The sequence below is a fragment of the Callospermophilus lateralis genome, chromosome 4 (assembly GCF_048772815.1).
Source record: "Callospermophilus lateralis isolate mCalLat2 chromosome 4, mCalLat2.hap1, whole genome shotgun sequence".
NCBI lineage: Eukaryota > Metazoa > Chordata > Mammalia > Rodentia > Sciuridae > Callospermophilus > Callospermophilus lateralis.
Window position 1 is genome coordinate 63,814,974 of NC_135308.1, and position 26,424 is coordinate 63,841,397.

General features: G+C 41.4%; 1 protein-coding gene across 1 annotated transcript in view; it reads left to right on the forward strand.

Moving 5' to 3' along the window:
• The window catches only part of Bid (BH3 interacting domain death agonist), a 36,083-nt gene extending 24,015 nt beyond the window's left edge, over positions 1-12,068 (forward strand). The window contains exons 3-6 of the mRNA XM_076852530.1: positions 4,048-4,258; positions 9,050-9,189; positions 10,605-10,817; positions 11,968-12,068. Coding sequence (XP_076708645.1) covers positions 4,048-4,258; positions 9,050-9,189; positions 10,605-10,817; positions 11,968-11,979 — 576 coding nt within the window. The 3' untranslated portion in view covers positions 11,980-12,068. The remainder of the gene's footprint in view (positions 1-4,047; positions 4,259-9,049; positions 9,190-10,604; positions 10,818-11,967) is intronic.
• Positions 12,069-26,424: the final 14,356 nt, after the last annotated feature.

The following is a 26,424-nucleotide window of genomic DNA, read 5'->3' on the forward strand; positions in this document are numbered from 1 at the left end:
TTAGAGGGTTGAGTGTAGGCTTGTTCTTCATGCATTTGCCTGTGGGTGCTGATCTAGCCTGACCCCAGTTCCCAGTTCCCATCTGAAAGCTCTGCTAAGAGGAACCACAAATCTACAACAGAATTACCATTTCAACATCCCTGAGCCTATGGACAGTACCCTCGGTGCCTGAAAAGTCTTGTGTTAGTTGGCTTTCTGTCACTGTGACAAAATATCTGAAAAATTCAACTTAAAAGTAAGATTTATTTTGACTCATGGTTTCAAAGTTTGATTCCGTAGTAACTTGGCGCTGTTGTTTCTGGGCTTGTGATGAGGTAGAACATCATGGCAGAGAGAGTGTGATACAGCAAATCTGCTTACCTCTTTGCAGCTGGGAAAGAGAGAGAGAAGGGAGCAGAGACAGGATATACCCTTCATGTGTGCCGTCATGCCTGGCCTGTCTTCACTATTTTTAAGTGTGTGGTTCAGGGTCATTACATGCATTGTTGTTGTACAACCATTGCTACCATCCAGCTCCAGAACATTTTCATCTCGCTCAACTGAAACTGTCCCCATCAAACACTAACTTAACTCCTCCCTGACAGCAGCCCCCAATAGCTACCATTCTACTTTCTGTCTATGTAAAGGTCTCTTCAAGGACCTCATATAAGTGAAATCATACAGTTTTTATCTTTTTGTGACTGGCTTATTTCACTCAGCATTCTTCTTTGAATTTATTTGCAGTACTAGAAATCAAACTCAGGCCCTCACTCATTCTAGGCAAGTATTCTACCACTGAGCTACATCTCTCTTTTAATCTTTTATTTTGAGACAGAGTCTAAGTTGCTGAGGCTGGCGATTTCCTGCCTCAGGCTTCTGAGTAACTGGGACTACAGGCATGCACCACCATATCTGGCTTGAGATATATATGTTTGTAAAAACAAATGAGACTGGTTTCACTTTTTGTTACTCTTATCTAGTGTTCTTTTTGCCAGGTTTGAACACCAGATTTATTCTAATTTATCAAATGCATTGGAGGTTTTTGTCTCTTTCTCTGCATCAGAACTGATTCTATAGCATAAGAATTATTTTTACTTCATTTGCATCAGTTATGTAAAATATATAGCAGAATTTCTTAAGTGTTCCTCATTTCTCTCAATATATTTTTTCCTATGATCTAAAAAGATAAATATTAAATTCCTTCTTCAACTTTTATTACTGGAAGATTTAAAAGAAGTATAGTTCCATACTTGGCATGTCACAAGCTCTGTTTGTTCATGGAATGAAATAAATTCTGTTTCCCAAACCACTTCCTTTTTCATGGCACTTGCCTGTCCTCTTGGCTTTTCAGCTCACTGCAACTAAACATTTCCAGATCCCTCATTCTCTAACATGAAATACTTCCCTTTCCTTTGCCAGCCATCTCTCTTTATTTTATGTAATAAAGATTATAGAATGTATTGGATAACCTGATCTAGCATGGCTGGCAGCTGCTGTATCTCCACATTCAGGCTTCAGATTCTTGTTTACCAACTCTGGATCGAAAGGTGGTCCTTGGGCAAAGACCACCTTTATTAATTTCCTTGGGCTGCTGAAACAAACTGGGTGGCTTTTAAGGACAAGAGTTTAAGCTGGGCGTGGTGGCACACACCTATAATTCCAGTAACTTTGGGAGTTGAGGCAAGAGGATCATCAGTTCCAGGCCAGCTTCCACCACAAAAGCAAGGCCCTGTGTCAAAAAATAAAAAGGGCTAGGGCTGGTTGCGGTGGCTCACGCCTATAATCCCAGAGGCTCGGAAGGCTGAGACAGGAGGATCTCGAGTTCAAAGCCAGCCTCAGCAATTTAGCAAGGCCCTAAGCAACTCAGTGGGACCCTTTCTCTAAATAAAATACAAGATAGGAATGGGAATGTGGCTCAGTGATTGAGTGCCCCTGAGTTCAATTCCCAGTACCAAAAAAAATAATAATAAAACAAAAAGGGATATGATATAGCTCAGTGTCTAAGTTCAGCCCCCAGTACCACCAAAAACAAACACAAAAACCCAGGAGTTTATTCCCTCACAATTCTAGTGACCAGCAGCCTAAAATCAGGTCATCATTGTGGTTGCTCCCTCTTTCTGAGGGAGATTCTGTCCCAGCTTCTGGAATTACCAGTGATCCTTGATGTTTCTTAGCTTGGACACGCATCACTTCAATTCTGGCCTCTATCTTCAGGTGGCATTTCCCTGCATGTCGTAGTATATATATTTTACTCCTACAAAGACACCAGTCATTGGACTTAGGGCTCACTCTGATGAAGTTTCTTAACTTGATTATGTCCAGATAAGATCCTATTTATGGGTACTTGGGGTTAGGACTTGAACATTTTTTTAGTGGAGACACACTTAACCCATGATACTGCCCCTGGGTTCCTTTCTTCTCTTCTAATCAGGACATCTCCTTGTGACAGAAATGGCCATGTTTTTTGAGTTTCTAAGCTGTTTTGTACCCTCTTGGCCTCATAGTACAGGAATTGTAAGAATTAGATTCAGTAGAACTTTTACATAAAGTTTTGCTTTTATTTGAAAGTAATCCTGAAGAAGTAACAGCCAAAGAGCAATAATACACAAGTACCATATTTTTTTAAAATATTTTTTTAGTTGTTGATGTACCTTATTTTTTATTTATTTATATGTGGTGCTGAGGCTCAAACCCAGTGCCTCACATATGCTAGGAAAGTGCTCTGCTACTGAGCCACAACCCCAGCCCCTCAAGTACCATATTTTATTTAACCTTTTTTTTTTTTTTTGGTGGTGTTGAGGATTGAACCCAGGGCTCATTGCATGCTAAGTACTTGCTGTACCAGCAGTTTTATTTATTTTGTCCTATTAAAAAACTTTTCTCAGGGCTGGGGATATAACTTAATTGGTAGAGAGCTTACCTCACATGCACAAGGCCCTGGGTTCAATCCCCAGCACCACCGAAGGAAAAAAAAAAAAAAAAGCTGTCCTGGGAGTTTTTTTTTTACTTTTCTAATAAATACTTTTTTGTGGGGCTGGGGTTGTGGCTCAATGGTAGAGCAGCTGCCTAGCACATGCGAGTTGCTAGGGTCGATCCTCAGTACCACATAAATAAATAAATAAACAAATAAAAAGTTGTTTTGTTTTTCTGATGCAAATTATTAAGGACTTAGAGGATTACAATATCTTTTCACCAGCACTTTTATCTTCCTTTGTTCTTACAGCCCCTGTGAATATTTGGCATACATCTGGACAGGTCTTGGAATCCCGAACCTTCCAGACTACTTATTCCCTCTTTATTTTAGAGCTATGGTTGCTCTGGGCACATGGTGCCACTGATGCTATAGGTACTCACCTTTATTTTCAAAAAACATCCTCACATGCAGTCAGCATGCTAGAAAGGCCCCTCCTGGCTCCCATAGTGCAGGCATTTGCAGGAGCTGCATGCGGCTTAAGTGTTACCAGTAGAGATGGACAGTGAGTGGGGACTGTGTGCTCCAGCCCCTCCTGGTCAGAGCACTCTGGGGTTTTCATTAATTAAGCCTCTAGAAGTAGACCAAGCTGGGCCAAAGGCAATGTTGACCTGTGGGTACCACCCCCAGTATGTATTGAGAGTCTTCTGTTGGCCCAGTATCATCCTAGGCCTACAAAAGAGATTATGGAAAAGAAAGAGCTGCTAACTTCTAGAAGAATAGCCAGGAAAGCTGGATTTTATTTGGTGAAGTATCCCTGGTACTTTTAAAAAAATAATGTAAATACATGGATGGCATCTAAATGATATTTGCCTGAATTCCCTGAATCAGACTGTAGCATAGGAAACTCACCCCAGCCACAGATTTCAGGTAAAGCAAATGGTGGATGAATCACTTGTAGAATTGAAGCTCTCTCTTTGGCATCTACAGGAGGCATTGCTCCAGGGATCTTGAATCTACTTGAGATTCACCTCTTAGGCCAGTAAGGTTCTTTCAAGACCATCTGTACCCCATAGAACTGTCTGCTCAGGTACAGGGAGGGCTTCTGGCCCTGGCCTGGGTTCCCAAGAGCCTTCCTAATTCCTCTTTTATCTTAGGTCAGCAATGGTTCAGGCCTCAGGGATGAATACATCACAAACTTGCTGGTGCTTGACTTCCTCCAAAGCTTCTCTGACTGTAAGTTTCACCAAGAGCTGAGAACTCTGGGCCAGGAACTACCTGTGCGAACTTACCTGGAGGGGGAACGTGAAGATGAGCTGCAGACTGACGGCAACCGTGCCAGTCTCTTCATGGGAAGAATAGAAGCAGGTAGGCACCTGACCCCATCTCCTTTGTGCCAATCCTGGGCTTTGTTGTTACTAGTAACATCTGGGGATATCCATTGCTGGGTTTCTGTTCTCGCGACTAAAAGGCTAAGGGGTCACTCTAGTTAAACTGGGCTAACTGGGCTGCATGAAATAACCACACAAGAGACACAAATACCTTTTTCTTTGGGGTTGCTGTGACTGGCTCCTCTGACCTTAAGGGTCCACAGAAAGAGAGAGAGAGCGAAAGCACATGCTGACCCCTTTTATTGAGGAGAAGCTATTCAAATGAGGCAAGGGGACAGGTTTCAGGGGGCTGAGTCTATCTTCATGATGTCCACTGTCAGCAGGTTGACTGACACCTGGGTAGGCCACACCCAAGGGCACAGTAAGAGGAGGGGACACACACAAGGCACTTCCATGGAAGATTCTATCCTAAACAGGGCAAGGGGTTATATTACAAAGGAACAGGTGAGCATGGCTTCACCCATGGGGCTGTAGCAAGACACACCCATTTCTGTGACTGAGCGCCTCAGCACCTAGCTGGAGAGTGTAACTCAGTCACCTGTAAGGTTGGCCTCCCACAATCCATGGGCTAGAAGGGACATTTGGGCTCAGTCTTGACCCATGGAGTTTTAGGCTACTGTATATGTTCATATTATATGGTTTGATCTGTGTTTGATTGCCTCTAGTGGTGCTGAACTTATTTTAGGTGCAGCATCTACCTTCTTATGTTCATCTACCAATATGAAAAGTGTTTTCCCAAGTAATTCTGGAAACCACTGAGCTGTATTAAATAACCTGAAGGACTCCCCAGTTTAGGTTTATGTAGTTTCAAGAACCAGAAAGCTTTAAAACAGTGGTGCTGGGGTCCCATCTTTAGGCAATCTGATTTGATAGATCTGGGGCATCACTGGTGTGAGTAAAAGCCCCACAGGTGATTCTTACACAGCTCCACACCATCTTGAGCAGGTCCCAATCCATGCATTTAAAGGAATTTTTGTATCCCATATAGAACTTCACATTTTCCCTTTTTTTAAATATAAGAAAACTGAGCTAGGGGATCTCAAGTGGTTGTCTGGCATACATGAGGCCCTGGGTTGGATCCCTGGCACAAAGGGAGGGAAGGGAATAATTGAAGTATTATGAACCTCATTTCCAGATGAGGAAACTCAGGCCCAGGGACATATAAATGACTAGACCCAGTCAAACTGATGGGTATGTCCAAGGCAGTACTTGAGCCAGACCCCTCTTGAACTTCTTGGGTTGCCTCCCATTATAATCAGTGCTGCCTCCTGTTACCTGTTTCCAGATTTTACCATTCTGAACTTTAATCCCTGTGCTCTCTTCCTTGCCTCTATTCTTACTAGTATATATATTTTTAGATGTTGATGGACCTCAGTTTTATTCATTTATTTATATGCGGTGCTGAAAATTAAACCCAGTGCCACTAGGCAAGCGCTCTACCACTGAGCCACTAGTGCTGCTTCTGGAGAAAGAGCAAGCTGAGGAGCTCAGGACGTTGGTTCTCAGTAGTGTGCACACAGACTTTACATGAGGAACTTTTTCAAAATGTGCAGGCCTTGAGTCTACTCCACCGACCCAGGTCAGCTGTTAGAGTGGAAGACTTCCAGGTGATTCTGACCTTGATTAGAATCACTGCCCTGGGACTGAGGGTGTAGCTCAGTGGTGGAGCATTTGCCCTATTGCTCAAGGCCCTGGGTTCCACCACTAGCACTGCAAAAGAAAAAAAAAATCCCTGCCCTGAAATTCCACAGTGACCCAGACCTTCCAACCTGTCCTGCACAACCTGGTTGTCTACTCTGAAATTTCCTGTCACCAAGATTCCAGTGCCCTCTGGTGGCTCTGGGGGAGACCAACAATTGATTCTGCCTTTTGCCCAATCTCATCTTAAATCTGGTGAAAGGAAATGTGGCCCAGTGTTTCCCACTAGTCAAGGTATGCCAGAAACTTTCTTTGAGCCTAACCAGTATGTATTCTGACAGTCCTAAACTGAATAAAAGCATTTGATCTCTTAGAAAGTTGTAGGAAGGACTGAGGACAGGCATGGGCCCGAATGGCTTCACTGTCAGAAGGTGATACAGCAGTAACTACAACCAGAGTCTGTCTCCTGCGCTTTTCTCTTGCTGCTCTCTACACTGTCCCTTACCTTTAGACAGCAAATCCTGACTTGACCCAAATGGCATTTGAAAAGTAGATTAATGGGGCTGTATACTGACCTTACTAGTGCTCTGAGAGAACATTGGCCTATGAATTAAGTACCTGACAAGTTTTGGAGGCAAGGAACAAAATAGAGACTCTGAAAACCTCAAAACAAAATCAGATATAATTTCTGATGTTGCTGATCTGGTGGATAGAGGGAAGAGAGATGTGTACATGATTCACAAAAATAAGGTGGAAAGGCTTTGGCAAGTAAGTGAGGCACACATCATTTCTCAGGGAAGTATAAGGAGAAGTGGGGACCCTTTGCTCTGAAGGGAATCAGGAAGGAATTCATGACTCAAGTGAGGTTGAGCTAGGTCTAGAAAGATGGCACAATGTAATTCTTTGGAAATAGGGAAGAGGAAATAGCCATTGATTAAGCAAAAGCCTGAAGATGGGAAAGCCCAAAGGCTATGAAACACAGAAAATGTTTGGATTTGGCTAGAACATTACAAGAGTAGAAAGAATTAAAGGGAATTGGAAGCTAGAAGATGACTTAACCACTTAAGTAGAAGTGAGCATGGGGAAGGTCCTGAGTAGAGAAGCAGTGTCGTATCTTGTTGTGGTGAGAGGCTAAGAGTGCGACTCAGTGGTGGACCGGAATACTTGCCTGGTGTGTCTATGGCCCTGGATTCCATCCTTAGAGGCCTAATAGGACAAAGAAAGAAAGAAGACTGAAGGAGGGGCAGATGAAATCCCTAGAGTGCAGAATTTAAGAAGGCTCTCACCCCTGAGGTTGGTAAGCATATTAGACTTCTTACTGCTTCCTTCAGTCCTGCCCAAGTGCTTGTTATGCCCTCCTGTTTCTGAGGAAAATAGACTGAAGGACAATGTTATCAAGATGAGAGCTCAGAGAAAACCCTGACAAGGGTGGCAGAAGCAGATAGGAGTTCTAAGATCAGACCTGACAACGCACTGAGAAAGGGTGCAGTGGGAATAGCAGAGACCTCAGGTAAGCCAGGTTTCCATCCTGGATAAATAGGAGCCAGAGGGGAGTTGCAAATACAGGAGAAATGCAGGACTTAATGAGAGAGATAACAATAGTTGTCATTTATTGATATCAGAAGCTAGATACAGGATCTGTTCATTCATTTATGCACTTATTTGGTTTTTGGTTTATTTGCTTTGATTTATTTTGCTGTGCTGGGGATTGAAGCTAAGCATACATTCTACCACTGAGCCACACCCCCAGCCCCATGTAGTTGGTTTTTGTTATGTTTGCAGGAATTAAACCTAGGGGTGCTTTACCATAGAGCTGCATCCTCAGCCCCTTTTTACTTTTTGTTTTGAAACAGGGCTTAGGACCTCGCTAAATTGCTGAGATTGCCCTCCAACTTGTGATCCTCCTGCCTCGGCCTCTTGAGTTGTTGGGATTATAGGCATGTGCCATAATGCCCAGCTTCCGGACAGTTGTGTATTGAGCACCTGCTGTGCGCCTGTGTCAGTTTAAGTGCTGAATATTTAACAGTAAACCAAACTGATTTTCAGAATTATAGGTTTGCTGGGCATGGTATCACATGCCTATAATTTCAGCAACTCACAAGGCTAAGGCAGGAGGATAGTAAATTTGAGGCTAGCTTGGGCAAGTTAGTGAGACCCTGTCTCAAAATAAAATTTTAAAATGGCTGGGAATATAGCGTATTGCTTGCCTAGTATATATGAGGCCCTGGGTTCAATCCTCAGTACTAGACCCCTCCCCCTGCAAAAAAAAAAAAAAATTACAGCTTTTAGGGAGTTTATATTCTGGTTGAGGGGTGTCAAACAAATCATAGAGTTATGATTAGGGTAATGTGTAAACGTGTCAAGGAAGAAAAAGAAAGAGGAGAAGACTGGGACAGAATAAAGGAGGTGAGGAAGGAGCTGTGTTCTGTTGGGGAGTGGCGTTTAGGCAGAAGGGGCAGCATGTGTGGAGGCCAGGAATACTGTGGAGGGACTAACGTCAGGTAGCAGAATCTTAGTTGGCCAGGTGGGGCAGATCATATAGGGCCTGGAAATTGATAGAGAAAACCTGGGGTTTTACTTAATGAGGTAAGATTGGGGAGGGGAGTCAGCTCCACCTCTTCCCTATAAGGAAGTAGGACATATGCTTCAAATTCTCATGGCCAGGAAGGGGGGCGGGACTCAAACCTGGTCTGACTGTAAATCTTCCTTCCTAAAAGCTTCTAAGATTGACACCTGTTAAGTGTTATACATCAACACTTAACAGGTGATAGCCCTGAAGATTGCTGCCAGGTTCTTCTTTGAGGCCCATGGTGAAGACTGCTAGAGCATGACTGACCCTCTTTGGGGACAGTTCTTGAGTCTGTGTTCAGGGAGAGGCCTGCTTCTGGAGCTGGTCTGCTGTTCACTCAGGCCTTTCCCTGGTCTGACAGCCAGTCCAGAAGTCACACAGGGGCTCAAGCTGAGTGGAGCCAATGTCAGTGAGGACTGTGAGCGCGTGCTGTGGAGGCAGGAGCTGTCCTTCTTCCAAAGCAGACTCCTTTCCTGTGTCGGGTGGGGTGGAGGGGGATGAGAGTATCTAATGGGGCCATTGTCTGAATCGTCTTTGTCCTTATTGCCCTCTGCCTTTCAGATTCTGAAAGTCAAGAAGAAGTTATACAGAACATTGCCCAGCATCTTGCCCAAGTCGGGGATGAAATGGACCGTAGCATCCAGCCAGAACTGGTGAATGAACTGGTGGCACGTTTTATGAATACTGGACTGTCAGAGGAAGTAAGTGAGGGAATACATATTGCTACTTCTGAGTAAGATGGGATTTTATTTTATTTTTTTTTTTAGAGAGAGAGAATTTTATTATTTATTTTTTTTTTAGTTCTCGGCAGACACAACATCTTTGTTTGTATGTGGTGCTGAGGATCGAACCCGGGCCGCACGCATGCCAGGCGAGCTCGCTACCGTATGAGCCACATCCCCAGCCCCAAGATGGGCTTTTATGATTGTCACTGGAGCCAGGGCCTGTTTTGTCTCTCATCAGAAGACCAGTGTCCCCTGAGATAGCTCCATGACTGTCTATCTGGAGCTTTGACAAGAGAATTGGGAATGGAGTTAGAGCATGATTGTCTTTCAGGAGAATTTAGTGGAGATTTAGAAAACCTGAACCTTTATAAGTGAGAGGGATAGAAGATTCAAGAAAGATGAATAAAGTATATCTTTTTTTTTTTTTTTTTTTTTTTGTGGTGCTGGGGATAAAACCCAGGGCCTTGTTCATGAGAGACAAGCACTCTACCAATAGAGCTATATCCCCAGCCCCAGCAAAATATATCTGACTCTTACCAAAATAACTTTTTTTTTTTTTCTGTTTTGGAGAGTAAAGATCCCAACACAGGATTTTCAGTTACTTTCCCAGGTATAACAAAAACAGTGATAGTTTAGCCTTCTCCTCTTCCCAACTTCATGACTGTGTTTAGTTACACAGATATTGCTGCTCACATGGACCTCTGGGGGCATCCAAAGATTGGTGCAGGCCACACCCTAAAGCCTTCAAATAAATACTTGTAGCTGTAGGAGGTGAGAGGAGAGAAAGTTTAATTCTTTTGACTTCTACCAACTGAGAAGGCTGATAACCTCACTATCTTGTTGGGCGCCCCCTTCCATGACAGCTGGTCTTCAGTCTGGCATTCTCTCCCCATCTGCTATTCTCCAGCAGCTGTCTAAGAATACAGAAGCATCTGGCTATGCACTGCCTTGGGACACCTCCCACAAGGGTAATTGTGCATGTAAGTCATTGAGCCTAAGGTCTCTCAAGTCCAATGGTCTAGTATTTGCCTCTCACCTTTGGTGAGTAAGTTCTGCTTGTCTCCTTAAGCTAGGGTGCCCAGTAGTAAGATGGGCCTAAGTTGCTGGAGATAGTAATCAGTCTTTTGAGGTTAGGAAAGGGAATGGCTTCAGCTCCTTGTGTTCCATTAAATAACATACAGTGTTCAGTAAATGTGTATTAGGTTAATGAGCATTCCCTGTAGGAAGTAGTATTCCCTTTGCATTGCCTCAAAACTAAATTGTCTATCCTTCTCTCTGTCCTGTAGCCTTAGCTATTCCATCAATACTTCCTTCTGAGATGCCCCTTTGTACTTACCACCAGGGACTGTAAGAGGAAAGACTATTAGTAAACTGTCTTTATCTCTGTATAGGACAGAAGCAACTGCCTGGACACCACCCTGAAAGCAGCAATGCAGACTTATCCTAAAGACATGGAGAACGAGAAGACCATGCTTATTATGACCATGCTATTGGCCAAAAAGGTGGCCAATCATACACCATCCTTACTCCATGATGTGTTTCATGCAACAGTCAACTTTATTAACCAGAACCTATTCGCCTACGTGCGGGACTTAGTCAGAAATGTAAGAATCACTGATGTCAGCTCCTTTCTATTTCCTGGAGTCCCCTGGTCTCTGCCTGCTGCCCATACCTTTTTCCTCAAAGAACCCTAGAACCCAGCAGAGCCCTCTGCTATGGGGCCTCTCTCAGCCCTCCTCACTCTGATCTCCCCGATGATGAAAGCGAAAGGAAAGCAGTGATAAGACATGTTGCTGTCAGGAGGGACTTGAAGCCTTCCTCGCACCATGGATAGAATCATAGCAGCATGGTGGGCATAAAAGAAAGTGTCCAGAGGGACCTTGGCTGAGCTTCCTCAGTCTGCCCTCAGCTTCACCTTGTCACAAACATAAGTGCAGATTCTCAGAATATATCCTTACAGAGGAGAATGGGGAGAGATACCAAAAGGAATAGTCAAAAAGGGTCGGGGGGCAGAGATGATGTGCATTTTCCTATACACAGAGAGCATATCTGTCACATAACCAAGACATTAAAAGTCAGTCTTCATGACACTGCCTAAGAAGGGTAAGCAAGACATCCTTGAAGACTGATGCTTCAGTTTCATAAACCCCAGTGGAAGATAGGTGGATGTATCTTATTTCAAATTTTAAAACATCAGTATCTGAATTTTTTCAATATGTCAGAGCATTATTCAGGCTTACTTTTTAAATAAAATAGCACCTAACCCTGTGAATAGTTATTGATAGGCCTTAAATGCCTCTGCTGCGTGCTATTCAGTTATAAAGGCATCTACAAAATAGGGGGTAAAACATGCTGAACTCTTGAAAGAAGCCAGAGAAAGCCTCTGAACAGGTCTCCCCCCAACCAACAACCATTTTGAGGAATAAGAGGCAAAATGTTAACATTTGAACTGATGGGTACCAAATAGATACAGCTTAAAGGGAATAGTGGTGATTCCTCTGACCTCCTAACATGTCTTAACAAGTGAAGTGATTATGGAGAGGTTTGAATTTACCTCTGAGCCTTTGGAAAGCCTGTGGTTTTGTACTTGCCCTTGTGTAACAAAAGGGAGGGTGCAGGGATATAGGATTAACAGGATCTGGAGGCTCTGTACCCCAGCTTCCCTCCTGTTAAGACACTAGTAAATGTCTTAAGTACTAAATCCTGGTTGTGAATTAAACTGGCTATTCTGACTGGTGTTCTTTTCTTGCTTAGGAGATGGACTGAATAGATGACTGCAGAAGCACACCAGGCTAAACTTGACGTTGTGACAGCAGTGTAGCTGCCTCCAGAGAGGAGCCATGGCCACATAAATAGACATCTTAGAAAAGAGAGGCCCGAAGAAGAGCTCTTTCGCCCTGATTTCGGGATATTTTCAGCTGGTGACCCATTTAGAAATTTCTACATTGATGTATTTTGGACGAAAAAGTCAACTTGCACACATTTGAGTGGGTCTCATCTGCCATCTCCTACATGTGTACCTTGTGCCTTTATCTCAACAGCTTACAGGCTCCCATTTGTAAATTACATTGAAAAGTAAGTCGTAAGGCAGAAGGGAAAACATACTCAGTGATTTTTGATTTTTTTTAATTGCTGTTTATTAAGGAGGAGAACTGCACATACCCCATACATATTAAAATTTCTGCTAAAAGCAGGGGACATTATGTTTCCAAGAGAGTAAAAAAATATAATCTGTGTGAAATCCTGGCCAAATGGCTCAGAGGTTCTGGTCCAAGGTGCTGTTCCCAGACGATGGCAAACTCTGGCCTCAACACAGATGTTTAGTTTGATTTCCTTGTGGATTTGGGTTTTTTTGTTGTTGTTGTTTGTTTGTTTGTTTTGTTTTTGTTTTTAATATTTTTATCTGTAGATGGACACAATATCTTTATTTTTTTATGTGGTGTGGCAATTTGAACTCAGTGCCTGACACATGCTAGGCAAGCGCTCTACTACTGAGCCACAACCCCAGCCCGATTTCCTTGTGTTTGAGTCAAGAGAATTATTTAAAAGGTGTCATGGCAATATGAGGGCCCATGTAAACCACTGTGTCCAAAATCAAGTAGCTAAATATATTTTTCCTCTTTCCAAGAAGTCAAGACTTTGATAACATTTGGAAGCTCATGGAATGCCAGATGTCCTATTAATAGCCTTATCATAATTGTTTGCAGCCCCAACCCCCACTGAGTTCATCCAAGCATGGAATCTGCCTCAGGACAGAACAGGCCTCTAGGCATAAAAGACAAACACTGTTAGATTTATCAGTTATGCAGGTGAAGTGCTTCCCCTTCTGAGAGACAGGGTCCAAATAAATACAGGTAACTCCTACTCACTCAGGTAGAACCTTTCCTTTATGGAAGGAAAAGCTTCAGATTAGCAGTGCTTCAGAATAGGCCTTTCACACCTGGAAGCCACGGTCTAGGATTCAGTCTGGAAGGGTGGCCATGTGCGTTGAGCCCACATCACTTGTGTCACCTTCAACAGTAAAGTTCTGTGTCTGCAAATGTAATGCTTTGGTCTGGATGTGGTGGTGCACACCTGGAATCCCAGCTCTTCTGGAGGGTGAAACAGGAGGATCAGAAGTTTAAGATCAGCCTATGCGACTTAGTGAGACCCTGTCTCAAAATAGATGAATAGGACTGAGATTGCAGCTCAGTAGTACAGCACCCCTGGCTTCAATCCCTACAACCTGGAAAAAAACAAAAACAAAAAAAATGAACAAACAAAACAATGTGATTACTTGGGGGAAACTTATGGACAAGAGCACAGAGGGACTAATACACAGTTTCTTCTTAACCAGAAACATTTTTTTTCTGTTCCTTAAGAGTTTAAATTTGCTTTTGGAAACTATCTTGTTTGTGAATGATACCTCAGGAGCAAGAGCCATCATGTGCTCTCCCATTCACCGTTGCAACCAATAAAAGCTGTTCTTAGTGTTTAAAAAAATGAGTTTGAATTCATCAAAAAAGAAAAATCTCCTACTTTGGTCAGCATTCAGCACACACCACCCCAGGGCTGGGTATCCAGTGTGACCAAAAGGTTACAAATACTCAAAGCAAAAGATGCTGCCTGCAGTATGAAGGCCACCATTTGAAATAAATCTTTAAGTGACACTATTATTTTGATTGTTTTTGAGTGGACTTTTTTAAAAATAAAGATTTACATCACAGTAGAAATAGGGTGAATCACACAGATGCCTCCATGCACACTCATACATGCAGCAGTCATTACAATTAGGCTCATTAGGAGAGAGGATTTTCATCCAAAAGAAGCCATTTGAAAAAAATAATCAAATTTAAACTGATAGAAAAGAAATCTGAACAGCAAGTAATTTCAGACTATTTTCTATCACACTGATGATTCATAAAATCTTGACCTTCTACTGTTTCATTTATATTAATATCCTTGGCCACCATTTAATACAGCTCACACAGGTCTTGGTGTCAGTTTTTTTCATTCTGTGTCTGATACACTTTCTTGAGTATAGAGCAAGGTTAAAAATAGGGCTGGGGATGTGGTTTAGTGGTCAAGTGCACTTGAGTTCAGAAAAACAAATGAGGTATTAATGGACACTTTTAATCTGAAAAGTAGAAGACTACAACATCAGGGAAAATATGACTAGGCAAAATCGTTTGATGCTTGCCAACAGCTCACAGTACAATTCTCTTACTAGAAATCAGGAAGGAGCAGACCCATTACAGACTCAACAGGGAACATGTACTTCAACTCCCTTTTCATGGGGTAGCAAACCAGTAAAAATGTCAAAAACCAGGGCTGGTGTTGTAGTTCAGTGGTAGAGTGCTTGCCTCACATATGTCAGGTACACTGGGTTCAATCCTCAGCACCACATAAAAATAAATTTAAAAAATAAAGATATTGTGTCCATGTATAACTATAAAATATTTTTTTTAAATGTCAAAAACTTGGTTTAAATTGAACATTGTTTCTTCTGGCGGTGTAGAGATCACCCACTGAGGTTAACAATATCACTATAAGAGGTTCCCTCAGTAAAGATGGGAGCAGGGTAAGACTCAGTAGTGGCTACTGGGAGCTTATGACAAGGCCTTGTAAATATCCCTGAGAACAACTCCCATGTGAGCTACAATGAGGCCACTTTCTGCTTGGGGTCCTGTGGAATAAACATCAACATATGGAGGACCAGGAAACAAGAAAGCCAGGTGGGGGCTAAAGGGAAGATGGGATGTATTGATATTTTAGTAACAGGACAGTTGTCGACTCTCCATGGAGTCCTCTTGATAAAGGAGGTAACTACAACACAGTGTATGAATTTCACTCTTCCCTGATATAGAGTCAGACTCTATTAGCAAGGCAAGAATTGATGTGACATTGTGTTGTGGATTATAGAGGAAGGGTTTTCACTGGGAGGTCATGGGTCAACATGTGTGTGGTCAGTTCTCCTGGTTGTGACCTCTGAATGTAGGGAGTAAAGCCTACAGGTATTCTCCACCTTGCTCCACATCCACACTACAGGCCTATGGCATCAACCAGGGAGGAGGAACAGAGGATCAAGGACTAGGGGAAGGGAAAGAGAGAAAAATGTGCCGTGGTGCCACCTGCACCTGGTTCCCTTAACACTTGAGGATGATTCTGTGTCAGGATGCCTAGCCTTGCTTACAAGCAAAACCACTCAACACATTAACCACGAAAGCAAGAGAAGCCACCAGCACAGTCAGCTCTTCTGCACCCACAAGGCATCTCATTCAGCATCTAAAGCAAAGATCAGCTGCGATTAGAATCCCTGGAAATTACCTTCCTTTTTTTTCTGTAGTGGAACATGCTATGTACTTGGAAGAGCCTACACAGTATCTTAACAGAAATTAGAAAAAGGCTGTGGTGAGCAGGGCACAGATGGCACTCTGACATTTGCAGCCTCCTGCCCCAGCTGCCCTTGTACAGTAAGCAACTGGTACAACTGTCTGTCAATACTGCTTTGGAGGGTCATAAGTGTTTTTTGGGTTTTTTTTAACAAAAACAAAAAACACTGGACTTTAAGTCAGAGTAATTCAAATTATTGCTTTGCCCTTCATACAAAAGGTTTTAGGAAAATTACAGTTTCTGATAAGGTTTCCACAATCAGTAACATGGGAAGCTAGGCGGATGAATAGGTATCAGAACTGTGACAGTGTGTGAGGGCACTGGAACAAGGGGACATGTTGCAAAGCTCAACTAATATTTGCAAAAATTACAGCTAAACTTTTTTTTTAACTCCTTAGAAAGTGGAGATTCTAATATGGAAAACACACCTCCTAATGCACCCCAGTTTGGAGGTTATAAGTGATGTCAGGTCTTGGTTCTGGCATGGAGTGTTTTGCTGAGACTTCACATGGATACTGTTGGGTGAGGGTTTATTCATGGGCTGAAAGTTGAACCTCTTAGTGATCAGATGGCCTCTGGCCCTCTGGCTGATGACTACCACCTCAATTTCTGTGAAAGTGAAGTTGTGTGAAAAGACAAATTGAAAGAGAAGGGATGAAGTTTCTTAACCTATAAAGCCTTTTATTTCTCTATAACAGCTCTTAAAATGAGAAAAGTCAAATGTCTACATAGCACACCTTTAGGGAAAAGGGCAAGGATCAGGCATTGCTTTTATAGTATTGAGGGAATTAGCACAAAGACTGAGAAAAATTAATGGCTGTTGTGGTTCAAATGTGTCACTGGGTTCATTGTTTTCTACAACAAACCCATGAGAGATGTGACAGAAACACAGGCAAGAGGAGGAATCAGGATGCCTTTGGGTGGGGAATACATGAATCAGGTCAGCAGTGGCATTTCTTTATCTAAAATATTCTGTAATTTTATTACTATTACTATTCGAAGCCTACCCCAAGGACCCTGTCTGGATCCCAGTGAATTGGATTCCACCATAAGAAATAGGCAAAGGATGCAAAAATGAACTTTATACAGTTTAGTGAAAATGAGGAGAAACCATTTCAATGCTTCCCCTGCTGGTCCCACAGAAACTCTTACAATTTATAGAAACAAAAGCCACATGATACACACATGAAGTGAGCCTGTGCTAGACAGGTGGGGGCAGAGGGTAATCTGCACTCCCAGCTTCCTTGTTGTCCACGAGGCTGCAGGTGGGTACAGACCTTCAGCGTCTACTCTCACTATGAGCAAATTTGGGATGCAGAAAACATTATCAGGAAATTGTCCTTAACTTCAGTCTGGTTCATACTGATCATAAGAGTCCTCCTAAGGCACAAGGTGATTACTGATTCCTGTGGGCTTGGAATTAGCACGTTAGAACAGAGAGGTAAGTTGGCATTCTTTAATTCTAGTATTTTTCTCAGGAAACCTTCCCCTGGCTTTTGGTTAACTGATCAGAAATCATGAACAGAGCAGTTAAGAGCTCTACACAGAGCATGCACAAGGCCCTGGGTTCAATCCCCCAATACGGGGGGTGGTGAGGGGCGATGGAGTTTTGCAAAAGGTTGAGGACATAGCACAGTGGGACAGCATTTGTCCAGTGTGCTCAAAGACCTGGGTTCTATCCCCTACACTGGGGTAGCAAAAAAAAAAAAGTTTTACAGAACTAACAAAAACTTTTCCTCTATAGTTCACAAAGAACAAGGGATGACAAACAGGGTAATACATTTAATTCTGACATTTGTGTCCCCTAAATAAGTTGGATGTAGGGGCTGGGGTTATGGGTCAGTAGTAGAGCACTTGCCTCACATGTGTGAGGCACTGGGTTCGATCCTCAGCACCAAGTAAAATAAATAAATAAAATAAAGGTATTGCTTCCATCTACAATTAAAAAAAAATCTTTTAAAAAGTTGAATGTATTCTTAATTTTCCTTTAGCTTGGACCTGGATATCATCTAAGACAAGGGACAAGAAGAAGTGGCTTCTACAATCAGCACCCCAAAAAGAGGAAGGGGATTTGAGAAATAAATTTGTTTAAAACACAGTAGCAAAAAACAGGGACTGTGGTAAGAAACAGTCCTCATTAGGCTATTCATGCAGCTGCTAGAGGAGGAGGATCAGAAATTAAGGAAAGAATAGGGGCACTGACATCCTATTACTCAGCAAATAGCAAAGATGCCATCTAGATAAGTCAATGGAAAACGTATTTATCATTATCCAGAAAATTCACTTGGCCTAACTACTTTAGACCAGTGTTCAATAGCTGGGAAAATAAAGCAGCAAGTAGCCAATTAACATCATACTTCTTCCTTATTCTTGCCTTGTAGAGAACATAGGCCCAAATATCCTAAGAAATTATTTCAGGGGGCTGGGGAGTAGCTGAGTGGTACAGATCTTGCCTGGCATGTACAAAGTCCTGCATCCCATCCTAGTGCCCAATAATCAAACACATAGTAATTTTAAAATAGTGGGAAGGTAACTCAAAATCTTATATTGTCTTCAGCAGGGCATGGTGGCTTTCACCCACAGGCCCAGCTCTCAGGAGGCTGAGGGAAGCACATCACTTGATCCAGAATAATAGCACCAGCCTGGGCAACATAGAATGAATCTAAAAAATTAGACAAAAGTAAAAAGCTTTAAAATTTTGTCTTTTAAAAAACCTAAATAGAGCAGTTAAAAATATAAGCAATAACCAAACACCTTTTGTGTTTGTATGCTACTGAGGAAGAAACCCAAGGCCTCGGACATTACGTCAAATATTCTGCCCCCTCACATCCCCAGCTAATCCTCAGCCCCTATTTTATTTTATTTTTTAAATTTTATGGCAGAATCTGGCTACATTGTTCAGGGTTGTCTCAAGCACTCCATCCTCCTATCTGAACCTCCTATTTTGTTCATTCTAATGCCAGTAAAAACAGCATCGGAAAGATATGCTCCATATTTTTAGCTCTGAGAAGCTAATTACACTTAAGATGTGTGTTCCTGGGGCTGGGGATGTGGCTCAAGCGGTAGCACGCTCGCCTGGCATGCGTGCGGTCCAGGTTCAATCCTCAGCACCACATACAAAGATGTTGTGTCCATCGAAAACTAAAAATAAATAAATAAATATTAAAAAAAAAGATGTGTGTTCCTAATTCAGTGAACATCGAACCTCAATCAATTGTTCCCTTCTTTTGCCTTCTCTTTGCACTTTGAACACACCTCTATCACTGTATGCAACATGATGCACAACTATTTGCATTTAGTCTCTTCAACTAGGACTGAGCTTAAAAGGACCTATATTTTATTCAATGTTTGTATACACAGCATCAAGCATGGTGCCTAGCATAGCAGGTGCAATCAATGAAGGCTTATGTATACTAAAATTAATCCCTGATGGGCTTAAAGAGCATTACACATTTCATTCATTAACCTTCAGAAAATCCTTAAATCAGGCAGATACTACTAGTGATTTAATTAGCAAATTAGAGCTTATTTATAGATAATCCAAAGAATATTTAGGAAAGTGATTTCTCTAAGGCCATGTTGTTAGGCAAAAATGAACATTAGGTCCTGGGGTTGCAGCTCAGTGGTGGAGCTTTTGCCTAGTCCATATGAAGCACTGGGTTCAATCTTCAGCACCACATAAAATAAATAAGGGAATTGTATCCAATACAACTAAAAAATAAAATAAAAATTAGTGGGTCATTCTGATTCTTTCTGAAGAGAAAGAACATGAGTTATGCTGAGTGGGGTGGTGCACACCTGTCTATAGTCCCAGCTACTCAGTTGGATGAGGCGGGAGGATTGCTTGAACCCAGGAATTCAAGACCAGCCTGAGCAATAGAGGGACACTCTATCAAAAAATAAAAAATAAAATGAGTTGGTGCTATCTATGATTCCTGCTCTATAAATCAGAACTCCACTTTTGATGATCCACACTGATGCTTAAAAGACACACAGAACTAAGACCCACCCTCATTGGACAGGAAAAAAATCAGTAATTATGATTGAGATTTTAAAATATAAAAAAAATTTGATCTATATCACCAAGTCCAAGTTTGATGGATAATGTTCATGGTTGAAATAATTAGAACAAAATCATGTTTTGCTGTTGGGGACAGCAAATCAAGTCAAGATGGTGCCTGGCAGTTTGCCAGGAAGAGTGGTTTGTGAGGCAACACCACCGAGCCATTAAGATGATGGGGATTCCTTATTGGCTGACTGCTGTAGCTAGATGATGCTAATTGAGTCAAGCTGTGTGTAATCAGTTAGGTATATATACCTCTACTGTTCCGCAATAAGGCGGCTCCTGCTTGGGTGCCCGCTACCTTGAGTTCCCACTCAGTTCCCGCTGAGTTTCCCTTCAATAAAGCAGTTCCCGCTTCAACCTTCAAGTTGCTTGTCACCTCCCGGTTATATTGCCCAGCTGGACTGCGGCATTTTGCTTTTTTTAATCTTATTTTTCACTTTTTTTTTTGGGGGGGGGTGAACTGGGGCACTAGACCACTGAGACACATCCCCAGCCCTAGTTTGTATTTTATTTAGAGACAGGATTTCACTGAGTTGCTTAGTGCCTCACCTTTACTGAGGATGGCTTTGATCTTGTGATACTCCCATCTCAGCCTCCTGAACCACAGGGATTACAGGCATGCATCACCACACCTGCTCATTTTTCACTTTTTATTTGATGTTTCCATAAAGATTCTTACATCAATTATCTCAAATGCAACTATTATAGTTTGGATATGAGGTATCTCCCCAGAGCTCCTGTGTTAATGCAGAAATGTTGAGGTAAAATGATTATGAGAGTTGTAACCTAATTGATCCATCCTAGTTTTAATAGACTGACTGGATGGTTAACTGTAAAAAGGTGGAGCATGGCTGGAGGAGGTGGGTCACTGGAGGCATACCCTGGAAGAGTTATTCTTTATGTGATTCCTTCCCCTCTTACTTTCTTGTTCTGCTTCCTGACTCTACCAGCAACTTTCCTCTGATGGGTCCTTCTGCCATGATGTCCAACCTCATTTGGAGTCCACAGCAATGGAGTCAGCCATCCATCAACCGAGCCCTTGGAAACTGAGAGCCCCAAGCAAATTTTCTGCCTCCAAGTCATTTTTTGTTGGGTGTTTTGGTCATAGTGACAAACTAACACAGAGATCAATCAATGAATCAGTCCAGAGTAGTACTTCACTAGGCAGCTTGGGCAGGGGTTCAAGCTCAACTTGTATTTTTTGACCTAGGTGATGGTTACATGGGCTGTAATTTCACAATTTGTTAAATTGTACTTAACATGTTTCTTTCTTCTACCTTTCTACTTTCATCCTTCTACCCACCCCCACCCCAGTGCTAGTTATGGAACCCAGGACCTTGCCCATATTAGGCAAGCACTCTCCCATGGAGCTACACTCCCAACCCCTTATGCAATTTCTTTTTTCCCTATGTCTTTCCCTTTCTTTTTAGTACTGGAGATTGAACCCCAGTACATTACTGCTGAGCTACATTTTATTTTTCTTTTGAGACAGGTTCTTGCTAAGTTTCCCAGGTTGGTATGAAACTTATAATCCTCTTGTCTCAGCCTCTCTGGTAGCTGGTATTACAGTGTGTGCTCCTGTGCCTGGCTTCCTGTGTACATTTCTTTAAGTCTATTATATTTTACAATGAAAATGTTCTTAAATAAATAGAAATTATGTACTTAATTTGAAACAAGCATGGGAGTAAATACATCTCATGCACATAGAAGTCAATTGTAATCCATCATGTTTAACTATAGCACAGGGAAAAATAAGAAAGTATATGTAGCCAAATAAATGTGACAGTGTCCATGCGTTCAAAGTATCTAATGGCTATTTTTTTATTAATGTCTAACAAAGTTGGTCATCTGTTTCCCCACTGCATAGTAAGATTCTCAATGTTATTTAAGCTCCTAGGACACATCCAGATCTGTTTTGCCTAAAACAGTACCTCTAGACTTAGCAGATAGTAGTGCTCCCTAATCACTAAACAAAAGATAATGACAGAAAATTAAGAGCTAAGAGGTTGATGTAAGGAAGCACACTGACTGCAAGTCAAGAATAATGTGGTGAAAAAGTCAACAGAGGGCAAAAAAAAAAAAAAATCTTCAACATGAGATTGGGATTGGATTCACATGACAGAAATATTCAAAATAACAGTGACTTAAATAAGTTAAGTATTTGTTCTCTCATATAAGAGAAGAATGAAAGTATACAATGCAGAGGTAGTAGAGCAGCTTTTCATATCATCAGAAATCCAGGCTCCATCTTTCTACTTTTCTACTTTTCCATCCCCAGTTCCTGGGTTCACCTCAGGGTCTAGGATGTCCGAAAGTATTTTCATTATCATATGCAGGACTAAGAAAGTAAAAGAAAAGAGCAAACTCCTCCACATAAGGAAAATTCCGGAAGTTTCATCCAACAAGACTATTTACATTTCATTGGCCAGAATTTAGTCATCTGTCCAAATCTGAATATAAAAAAAGCAGAGAAATAGTTTCTTCTCTGAGTAGCTAAAACTTAGATCTGTTCATGAGGAAGGAGAAAAGAGTAGATTTGGTGGACAATAGAGTCTCTGAGACGGGCATGGTGGCACACACCTGTAATCCAAGCCACTAGGGAGTCCGAAGAAGGAGGATATAATTTTGAGGCCAGTCTGAGCAACTTAATTTTTGTTTCAAAATAAACATTTTTAAAAGGGTTCAGAATGTAGCTCAGTGGTAGAGCACTTGCCTAACATACCATGTGTGAAGCAATATTTCTGTTGGAATGTTTGCATTTTTTTTATTGTAAAAGTACTTTATATTTCATGATGTAAGTTTCCTTGAGTTTCTCCAAATCTGTGGATTCTAGTCTCTTTCTAGTGTCCTTTTGATAATAAATTTTCTTAATTAAAAAAATATTAAGCCACGCGCGGTGGTGCACACCCATAATCCCAGTAGCTCAGGAGGCAGAAGCAGGAGGATCCAAAGTTCAAAGCCAGCCTTAGCAATTTAGCGAGGTGTTAAGCAACTCAGTGTGGCTCAGTGGTCGAGTGCTTCTGAGTTCAGTCCCCGGTAAGTAGGTGTCTTAGTTAATCAACATCACTTACCTTTGGTGTCAAGTGAATGGTATTTGAAGATCCACCCAATAGTTAAGGGTAATATTTATGATTTTTAAAAAAATCACTTTGGAAATTTTATAAAATTAAAGAAAAAAGCTTGACTCCTTTCTTTTCCAAATCCACTTCATCAAAAAAAAATCTTTGGTATACCTTTAAAAGGTATCCAGAATCCAACTGCCTTTCTTAAACTCTTAATTTCTTTCTTTCCTTTATTTTAAAAATTTTTTTAGATGTTGATGGACCTCTATTTTATTCATTTATTTATATGTGGTGCTGAGAATTGAACCCAGTGCCTCATACATGCTAGGTGAGTGCTGAACCACTAAGCCACAACCCCAGCCCCAAGCTCTCCATTTCTAACCCATCTCTCATCCAGATTAATGCAATAGGATTCTAATTTGTCTTCCTGTTTAAATCTTTTTTCCCTTTAGTTTTGACATAGGTGCCAGCAAAATCCTTTTTTTTTTTTATTAAGGGGATTGAACACAGGGACACTCAACCACCGAGCCACATCCCTATCCCCAGCCCTATTTTGTATTTTATTTAGAGACAGAATGTCACTGAGTTGCTTAGTGCCTTGCCATTGCTGAGGCTGGCTTTGAACTTATGATCCTCCTGTCTCAGCCTCCCTAGCCATTGGGATTCCAGGCATATGCCACCACACTCTGAAATATCCTTTTAAAACCTATTTAGGTGAGCTGGGCATGTTTTGACTGCATACTTGTAGTCCCAAATACTCAGGATGCTGAGGTGGGAAAATCAGTTGAACCCATGAGTTTAAAGCCAACCTGAACAACATAGCAAGACTCCTTCTGTTATGGTTTGGCTCTTTAATGGCCCCTGAAGAGTTCATGTATTAGGCAAGTCAGGAATGTTCAAAGATGAAATGATTAGACTTGTACCCTCATTAGTGAATTGATAATTTGAATGGATTATTGGATGGTAATTGTAGGTAGGTGGGGGTAGTGGGAGGAAGTAGGTCAATTGAGGCATGGCCTTGTACTGTATCTGCCTCTCCTACCCCGCTCTCTGCTTTTTGGCTGCTATGAGTCTGACAGCTTTCCTTCACCACACTCTCCAACCATGATGTTCAGACTCACTGTGGCCCAGAGCAATGGAGTTGACTGATCATGAACTGAAACCATAAGTCCAAATAAACTTTTTCTCTTCTAATTTATTCTTTTCAAGAATTTTGGTCCTGGGCTGGGGATGTGGCTCAAGTGGTAGCGCGCTCGCCTGGGAAGCGTGCGGCCCGGGTTTGATCCTCAGCACCACGTACAAACAAAGATGTTGTGTTCACCAAAAACTAAAAAATAAATATTAAAAAATTCTCTCTCTCTTTAAAAAAAAAAAAAAAAGAATTTTGGTCCCAATGACAAAAAATTGACAAACACAGAAAATGGTACCAGGATTAGGGTTGTTGCTCTGTTGGAACTGGTTTGTGGGAGGAGTTTGTAAATGTTTGTGGATATAGACTAGATAAGTCTTAGAATATTGTAAGCAGAGCAAAATGGATGGTTCTAATGGAAGTTCAGAAGACCAGAATGTTGATGGGAATGTGAACACTAAAGACTACTCATGAGGTTTCAGAGGGGAATGAGGGCTCAGTTGGGATTTGGACTAGAGGATATATGTGTTATATCCTGACAAAGAACTTGTCTATATTTTATCTATGTTCTGAGACTTTCTGTGAGGCTCAATTTTAAAGTAATGGGTTAATTAATCTGGTGGAGGAAATTTCAAGGCAAGATGGTATTCAGGTGGTTTCTTCTTCAGCTTCTTTTAGTTCTTCAAGTAGACAATATTATTTCTTCATCCTTAACCTCTAACTTTTTTTAAGTGAGATCTTAAGGACCAGATAGTGACTATTGTCTACATGGATTTTTTTTTTCACAGTCCTGAGAATTGACCCCATGGATCTTTTATGCTAGGTAAGCACACTATCACTGAGCTATACCCTCAGCCCATCAAGTAGACTGACTGGAAAGTGTGTAAGTGAAAAAGAATGCAACAAACGTTATTGGAACATCTATTAACTGTCAGATATTAAGCTGTGTGCCTTACGTGTTAACTCACCTCATCCTCCCACAACTCTTAATTGGTAGGCGTTATTCCTTGCCACTTTAACACCAAGGAAACTGAGGTTCAAAATTTGAAATAAAATGCTCAAACTGCAGAGCTGCCTGAATCCAGAAATCATGCTGCTTACACAGTTTCAAGCTTTATTGACAAGCAGAATCCAGGAAAAAAGGTGAATGTTGTCTCAAGTTAATTGTATCAGAATGTGTTCAATGTATTTATATAACAAAGTCCACCCAATAGTGTTTTTATTAATAAGGACATTTATTGTTAAGAAGTTTGGACAATGGCTCTATTCAGTACTCTATTCACTGGGGCCCAGTGAAAAATGATCATTCAAGTCCCCTTCCTATAATTATTAATAGTAGAGACTGGGGTGTAGCTCAGTGGTAGAGTGGGTGTGAAGAATGTGCAAGGCCGTGGGTTTAATCACCAGCACCTGAAAAATTATTAATAACTTCAAGATAGTAACACAGAGCATTAAACCAAACCAACCACAGAATCTTTGTCAGTAGTGAGGCCTTTGGGATCAGGCCCAGAAAGTGGAACCTGCTTGTAATATCAAAACTCTGGGTTGACATCTGCAACTGAACCACATCCCCAACCCTTTTTTGTATTTTATTTATTAGAGACAGGATCTCACCAAGTTACTTAGGGCCTCACTAAGTTGCTGAGGCTGGCTTTGAACTCATGATCCTTCTGACTCAGCCTTCAGAGAGGCTGGGATTACAGGCATGCACCACATGCCTGGCCAGAAAGGGAATTTTAAATCCAATTTTAGAAGAACAAACCAGTAAGGAAAGATAATCTATGTATATTCTTGCATAAAATTTAAGGCTTTCTATTCAAGAAATGACACTGGGAACAAATTTAATGGGCAAATTAATAAAGTAAGAAAAGATATGTGTAAAGTAAAAATCTGACAAGAAAGTACCATATAAAATCTTAAAGTCTGAAAATCTAAAAGAAAAAGATAGTGACTACATAGAGAAGTGGGTGATTGTGAAGTTAACAATCTTTTGGACAGAAAGCCCAAAATAGATTGTATAGGAAGATATTCTTAAAGTCAGTAGCAATCAAAAATGTTATTGAAAAGACTTATTAGATTGCCAAATACTAGAAAGCTGTGTAATGTCAAATATTGCCAGGGAGTCAGAAATATCAGCACTCTTGTGCAAAGTGGCTTTTGTGGAGAGCAAGACTTCATTACATAGGCAAGGAAAGTGTATGTCTATGACCCAAGCATTACACTCCTGTGTTCTCCACTAGGTGAGGGGTGGGGCTTCAGACCTTGAACACTAGAGATTGCAGTTGTTGGGAGCACTTATGGGGTGTCCACATCATTAGAGGAGGCACTTGTACCAATTCTAAGTGTCCTTGGAACTTCATTAGAAGATCTATACTAGAATGGGAAAATCTCTGGGTCTCAGTCACTTTAAACTTCCCATGGTGCAGAGTAGGAAGTGTGATTTAAGAAGGCAAGTGATTTTCCCTAGATCTCTCTGTAGGACTCAGATCTTGGTTGAGTTTCATGTCAATCTTTGTCTTTCCTTTTCTAGTCACTGGACATCTCTAAGTTTGCACAATAGGGATTTTTAAAAAATATTTTTA